This window comes from Diospyros lotus, chromosome 11, assembly GCF_014633365.1.
Source record: "Diospyros lotus cultivar Yz01 chromosome 11, ASM1463336v1, whole genome shotgun sequence".
Classification (NCBI taxonomy): Eukaryota; Viridiplantae; Streptophyta; class Magnoliopsida; order Ericales; family Ebenaceae; genus Diospyros; species Diospyros lotus.
Genome location: NC_068348.1, coordinates 26,100,505 through 26,108,075, shown reverse-complemented (window position 1 = coordinate 26,108,075; position 7,571 = coordinate 26,100,505). Strand labels below are relative to the sequence as shown.

The 7,571-nt window shown below is 37.8% G+C and overlaps 1 protein-coding gene across 1 annotated transcript in view; it reads right to left on the bottom strand.

The window, feature by feature from the left end:
* LOC127813601 (geraniol 8-hydroxylase-like) overlaps positions 1–4,206 on the bottom strand; it is a 4,587-nt gene extending 381 nt beyond the window's left edge. Inside the window, exons 1-2 of the mRNA XM_052354643.1 lie at positions 3,305–4,206; positions 1–350 (exon numbers count right to left, since the gene is read on the bottom strand). The exon at positions 1–350 is cut by the window's left edge and continues 381 nt beyond it. Coding sequence (XP_052210603.1) covers positions 1–350; positions 3,305–4,189 — 1,235 coding nt within the window. The 5' untranslated portion in view covers positions 4,190–4,206. The remainder of the gene's footprint in view (positions 351–3,304) is intronic.
* Positions 4,207–7,571: the final 3,365 nt, after the last annotated feature.

Sequence of the window (7,571 nt, the reverse complement as noted above, 5' to 3'; positions counted from 1 at the left end):
GGCAAAAACGAAGAAGGGTCCTCCCAGTACTTGGGATCTCTTCCGATGGCCCAAACGTTCACTAGCACCTGAGTGTTCTTCGGCACAATGAAGCCCTGCAATTCGACGTCCTTTCTTGCTTTGTGGGGCAAGAGAAGGGGGGCGGCTGGGTGGAGCCTCATCGTCTCTTTCACCACTGCCTGGAGATATGGAAGACGGTCCATGTCAGATTCTTGCATTTGATGGTCGGCTCCGATGGTTCCGATGATCTCATTTCTTGCTCTTTCCAGAATATCTGGCTTTCGGAGAAGCTCCGCCATTGCCCATTCCGTCGTTATCGCAGATGTATCGCTTGCAGCAATAAACAAGTCCTGCAATTTAATTGTGAAAAAAGTTAGTGGCCTTTGCTTATAATTCAAGAGTTGAGTATATGATAATTGATAACACCTAAATTTAGTGTCTATTCAATCATAAAACAAAATCAAGTATCTATTACTTTTTTTCTCTATTTATCTTTTAACTAAGATATTTGGCTTATCACTTCTATTTTAACGATAAGTCTTGTCTTTAATGTCGCTTGTACTACTATTTTAACGATAAGCCTTGATCCCATTTAATTGGTTATCCAAAATAAAATAAAATTCATAAATAATTATTATAAAAATTATTTAGAATGATAAATAATGACAATAATAATTTTTAGAGGATTGATCAAGGCCAGGTGTGTGTCACTATATATTACTATTTATAAATCCACTTCTAATCCTCCTCTCAAGAAAAAGTCAATCACCTTTTGACATGTGTTCCATCAATCACAGAGTGTCAAGTGGCTAGTTTTCTTCTTTTGTGGCTTGACAAAGTTGTTCATACCTCATAAAGGTTGTTCTAAAGGTTGATTAAGTTGAAGATCTCGTTTAATCATTGAGGGTTCGACCTATATAAATGATAAATTAAGTTAGCTCTCTACACACACATTCTCTAACCTATACAAGCACTCTAGTATTTGTCTTAACTCCTTCCTAGTATAATTTAGTGTCAAAGGTTATTGTAGGAGAAATAAACCCCACCTTTGAAAGAGTCTGACGCCTGGTGTACTTTGTGCTCCTTCCTAACAACATCATTTGTTGAAAATTCTATGTTTCGCATCTCAGGTGATCATTGAGGCATAGGAAATTTAAAATTTACCTACCTAGGAGGTATTTCTACCTAGCAATAGATACTTGAATGTAGTAACAAACACAAAGTATGAGAAGACAAGTATCAAACTAGATATACTCGAAATAATTCTTTCTATTTTATTCATTAAAAGAGGATTTCCATTGAAAGGAGAACAACTAGCAGGGAAATAAAAAGTGCTATATCTACGTTGTTTTCTTAGTAGCTTCTCCCTCTAGTTGTTCTTCCTTGTGGCTATCTAAGGCCCCATCTATTCCTTCAGCGAGGGTCCTTACCTCTTTAGCGACCCTTAACTTCTCTTGTAACTCCACTCGCATGTTTCTTCTTGAGGATAGGGACCTTATTGGCCTCAAACTAAGCCCTAATCATTTAGCCTCTCTTTCTTCCATCTCTTTCATCTTCAAAAATAGCCAGGTCAAGCTCCATTGCTTTTCTTGGAGCTAGTCGCGAATTTGTTAGAGAAGGAAACAAAGAGAGAGATGCTTTATAAGAACAAACAACAAATGCTACTAATTAAGCTTCATCATCAATGGAGGCTGAGTAACATTTACTTGAAAACATACCTAGGCAAAATTCTTACATAATGTAACCTAGATGGTCTCCAGGGTTAGGTTAGTAACAACCTGGCTCTAATCTTGGGCTATAAACCCATTCAAGCTCCCATCATCCTCTTAGACTCTTCAATGAGGGACATAGAGTAGCGTCAATGTTCGCCAAGGACTGGAAGCATTTGAGCCCCTAGAAAACATGTCCACTTATAACTAGGGCCGGCCCAAGGCTCAGTGGGGCCCTAGGCGAAAAAAAATTTTTGAGAGGGTGGGGCGCTGTATTTTTTGAAGACTCCTAATTTATTTATTTTTTTTGAGGAGCGGAGGTGGTTTGTTCTCACTATGTCTCTCTGTGTGTATGGGGAGATGGTTTGTTTTCTCTGTGTGTGTGTGTGTGTAGCGTCAATGTTCGCCAAGGACTGGAAGCATTTGAGCCCCTAGAAAACATGTCCACTTATAACCAGGGCCGGCCCAAGGCTCAGTGGGGCCCTAGGCGAAAAAAAATTTTTGAGAGGGTGGGGCGCTGTATTTTTTGAAGACTCCTAATTTATTTATTTTTTTTTGAGGAACGGAGGTGGTTTGTTCTCACTATGTCTCTCTGTGTGTATGGGGAGATGGTTTGTTTTCTGTGTGTGTGTGTGTGTGTTTTTTTGGGGGGCCCCAAATTCTTCATGTGTGGGGAGGGGGATGGGCGCTGGGCAGTGGTTGTTTGGGGGCCCCAAATTTTGGAGGGGGGATTTTTTGGGGGAACCCAAAATTCTGTGTGCCGGGGGGGGGGGTTTGGCTGTTTGGGGCCCCAAATTTTGGGGGGGCCCTAGGCATAGGCCTCAGTGGGCTATGCCTTGGGCCGGCCTTGCTTATAACACTAAGATTGCACCCTCTACCACTAAGAATATCCTCTTCCTCGTTGCTCTCATCCCTTAACTAGGAACCACCCTGCCTCCCTCTACCACTACAATAACGACAACTCCCTCTTCTCATCAACACACCTTTACCATTCACCTCTCACTCCTTGTTCTCAATTTCTACACCTTTTCTTTTTCATGATTTTGAACGCGTTCTATCATTTCTTAAGGTCTAATACTAGTTTCATATTTAATAGAAATGAACATGTCTTTTTTTTTTTTCTAAATTTATGTAGAAATAGAAATATGAAAACAAAAATAAAAATTAGAGATAATAAATAAAAGACATTCTCCACGAATAAATAGGCTTTTAGCTTCCTCCGTGGTCTCTACCCCAGCCCTTTTCAAGGGTCTATAGGTTAAATTCTCAATAGGTAACTCTCAACACACATACTCATATTCTCTAACCTACACAAGTATTTTAGTGCTCGCCTTTAACTCTTCCAGCACTAACTTGACCTTAGATGTTATTTGAGAGGACAAAAGCCCCACCCTTACAAAAATTTGACACACTTAGTATACATGGTGCTCCTCCAACAACACCAAGGATCCATATTAACTGGCCAATTATTTAATAGCATTATTATATGTAAAATTGAATTTACTAATATCTATAAATTAACTAAAGAAATTAACGATAAGCCCACAAAAATAAATCATATAATTAATTTTCCCTCGAAAAGTCGCATATCTTACCAATATCACGGGTTTGATAGTTATAGGGTTAAAATCTGAGCCATCTTCTTCACACTGATCCAGAAGAGCATCCAAGAAATCCCCTTTTCTGTCATTCACCAAATCAGAACCTCTATCTCTCAAACGCTTCTCAATGACTTCGTCAAATATCTCATGAAGCCTCCTATACGCAGGCCTTATACGCCGCTTCAGTCCCTGCAAATCAAGCCGCCGGAGCACTGGAAAATAGTCGGAGAAGTTGGGCTTCCCGGCGTTCTCCATGATCGTCCATACCAGATCCTTGAACTCCTTCGCCGAGTCAAAGTCCTGGTCGACCATGTCGATCGAGAAAATGGTGTTGGAGATCAAGTTTAGAGTCGTTGCAAAAGCCGCCCCGCCGATGTCCACTGGAGCCGCCGAAACGGCGTGGCGCTTTATGTGGGAGACGAGTTCCTGGGCCTTTCGTTGGCGGAGGTGCTGGAGCTGGTCGAGCTTCTGGGCGCTGAACATCTGGGTGGCGCAGATGCGGCGGCGGCTGCGCCAGGAGTTGTCGGCGGCGACCCAGGCTATGGTGGCGTCGGGGTTTGGCTGGGTGGCGATGGAGGCTGGGACTGGGCGGCCGGAGAAGCTGTGGTCGTGGGTTTTGAGGATGGCTTTGGCGGCGTCGGCGGAGGACGCGACGATGGTGGTGACGGAGCCAAGTTTGAGGGTCATGATGGGGCCGTAGATTTTGGAGAGGTCGGCGAGGGATTGGTTTGGGCGAGGGCCCAGGCGGTGGAGGGAGCCTATCAGGGGAACACCGGCGGGACCCGGCGGCAGCTTCTTGGAGGAGGAGCGGCGGAGCAATTGGTTGAAGAAGAAGAACCAGAAAATTGAGATGCAGATAAGCAGAATGTACAGTTCCATCTCTCTCTCTCTCTCTCTCTCTCTCTCTCTCTCTCTCTCTCTGAGAATCTGAGATGACGCTACAATGTTGAGGAGTTTGCCATTGCAAGAGCAGTCTATATATATATATATCTCCTCTTGTGAAGTTACCCGTAGCTAGGAGACTCCGAGTCAAGCCCTCTTTCTTAAAAGTATAATTATCCTTCATTTTAACATATTTTAACTGTTACGAGGCACGTTATGTTGAAGTTTGAAAATTGGCAACACATCAATTCAATCTGTTGAATAAAATTAATAGCTACGGCTAAACATCCATGACGTGAGGAAAAAAGTCTTTTATGATAAATTTGAATTTTTTTATTTGAAATTATAAATTTATTTATTTATTAAAATATTATTACCTTGTATAATTTGTTCTTAATTATTTATTTGTATCTAAGTGTGGACAAATAATTTGTAACATTTAAATTATTATTGAGGATTTCCTAAATCTGTTAAAATTTAGGTGAATCTAGTTTCTAAGATAAGTTAGGGAGAAAATTTTGATGTAGTGGTTGTTTAGAATCCATTGTAATCTAGGTGTATATCTAGTTTTCAAGGTGAGTTAGTGTGGAAACCTTGGTGATTTTAATTTAGTAGAACCCCAAGAGTAGTTAGATTTTGGGAGAGTAGAATAGGTGTATATGAAGACATCAAACCACTATAAATTGTCTTGTGCCTCATTATATTTATTTTTGTTATATCTTGTAATGTACATTTATTATTAATCTCAAATATAATTTATTATATTTATCAAATATATTTTTTTAATAAAATCATTAATCAATAATATTTATTAAAATTGAGAACAATTTTAATCACTCAATTCGCCCCCTTTTGAATGGCTATACCCTAAGGGACCAACATAGGTATCCCAAGAGATCCAAAGTTCTTCAGCAGATTGAAATTGTATCCACCTCCAATACCACAATATACTTTTTTGGAGAGATATATGGTTAAATTCTATTGTCAGAATGAAATGAATATAATTAGTTAGCTTCTTTTGAGTAATCTCAAATTCACAATGTTGGCGAAGGAGATACTAATCAATACATGGCGCCTCCATGAAAAACCATTTGAAAGAATTATAGTAATCTTCGTACAAAATGACAATATTAAAAATTCTTGTTTTAACTCCTTAATCACTTTCTTCAAGTGATTATTGTGGTACATTGACAAGTCATTTTAGTTGTTTTAAATAATAATACTTGTCATAGACTGTTGTGTCATTGGTCTCAAAAACAGTAAGGTAGACTGGGAAACAACATATTAAAAAATTACTAGAAATCACCATTCGAATAATTTCATTTTGAATCATAGTTTACAAACGCACAAACAAAAAAAAAAAAAAAGATAATTATATTTGGAGAAATTAAGTAAAGAATCATTTAGATGAGCTTTAAAGAAAATATAATTATATAAAGTTTTAATAAAGTTTCTTACTCTAAACAGTGTCAATAACGGCTTGTACGATATCAAGTACAATATATTTTATCTCTTTCATAATTTTACCATCCAATAAAACATAATTATAATCATTATCTCCAATCTTTCCATGGCTTATACGATATCAAGTATAATATTGTTTATCTCTTTAATAATTTTACCTCCCAATAAAACGTAATTATAATCATTACCTCTAATCTCTCCAACCATGAAAAGGGAACTCTTAAACATCTCCAAACAATCTTTTAAACAAGACTACCAATGCATAAATAAAAAATCTCTTGCTATAATAATTTAATAATTTTTATATTAATAACAACGTATAATTTAACAAAGCCACTGACCTCTTTCGGTATGACAAGGAAAGTTAAAATGTACAGACATTCAACCAAGTTATACATCGAGTGAACTATGCATAACCATAGTTGAAATATTTTTTTTTTTTTGGATAAAAATTTCACAAGTAATGTTATAGAGCCAGCACCTGCAAAATTTATTCCATGTCTAAAGTCTCCACTTATATTCATGTACAGGTCTAGGAGAGGTAAGCTTGCCATCATCTGCAAAGATTTTAGAGTATATGATTTGAGCAATGAACTAAGCATATAAAAACAAAGTATATATATATATATATACATATATAAAGAAATTACATACCCAAATAGTTAATCATCAACAATCCATTCGAGCAATGCTTGATTGCATTCTTAAAATAAGTCTCCTCATAAAGAAGCTTAGCAAACAATGTTATAGCACTAGTTATACTCTCACGAATTAAATTATTTGTACCAGATATTGAATCTCCTAATTAGTATATTCAATCAAAATGACGCATTGACGTGGATTAACATGAAGTGGGTAAGAAGGAAGAAATGTAAAAGACACGAATATTAATAGCAAGAAAGAGGTAATAAACAATTGAAAATTGACTGCCATAACTCTAAGAGAAGATGGAAAGAGAGAAATTTTTGTTGTTGGAATAATGTGACTAAAGACTCCACCAAAGGTCTATTAATTGAGGATTATTTGAAATCTATATTCTAGTAGAATTGTATATATTTTTAATTTTAATTATTTTAAATTATAATTCAAATTCCAGTAGAATTATGTATATTTTTAATTTTGATTATTTTAAATTATAATCCAAGTAGGTATAGGTATTAATAGAGTTTGTTTTCCTTATTGTAATTGGATTTGGAGAAGTTTCAAGTTTAAAAAGAATAATAACTATATATATATATACACACACATAAACAATACATATTTGTAATATTTTTTAAGAATTTAATAGTAAATATCCATAAATTTATCTCAAAAGTTAAAAACAAAATTTTACTTAATAAATATTCATTTTATTCAAGGTGTGTAGGAACACAAGGACCAACGGAGTCCAAAATACTTGCCCACGATGGCTTAACACCAGCCTTCTTGTGGGTCATAGTAGCCTATGAGCGAGCATCATGATCCTTAGCCACATTTCCCCTGCCATAACCCGAAAGATCATCCTCCGTAGCATCCGAAACATCTGCCTTCGCATCACCACAAGACAAAACTAGATGACTCGACCCATGATCCAAGGTCCTGCCCCCCATCAGCTCATTTACACCCACGCAGTCGATTAATCGGAAAGGAAGCCGAGAGTTGCTAGCATCTCGATGCAGGACGTGACCGGCCAGCCAGCGTCGAAGCTTCATGCACTTCCGATTGTCGGTCATCTTCTTCCTCGGCCAGACCTGCCCATAGACCCAAAGACCCAGGCCCATGATCCAAGCCCCTTACTCGCCCCGACTGCACTGCCCAACCCGATGAGCTATGGCAGCATTGATGGATGGAATTTTTCTTTGGCAAATCCAGACCGCGGAAGGTAGGGTTGACTGCCCTCATAACCAAGTCCGAAGTAGCCGCGGCCATGCGAATT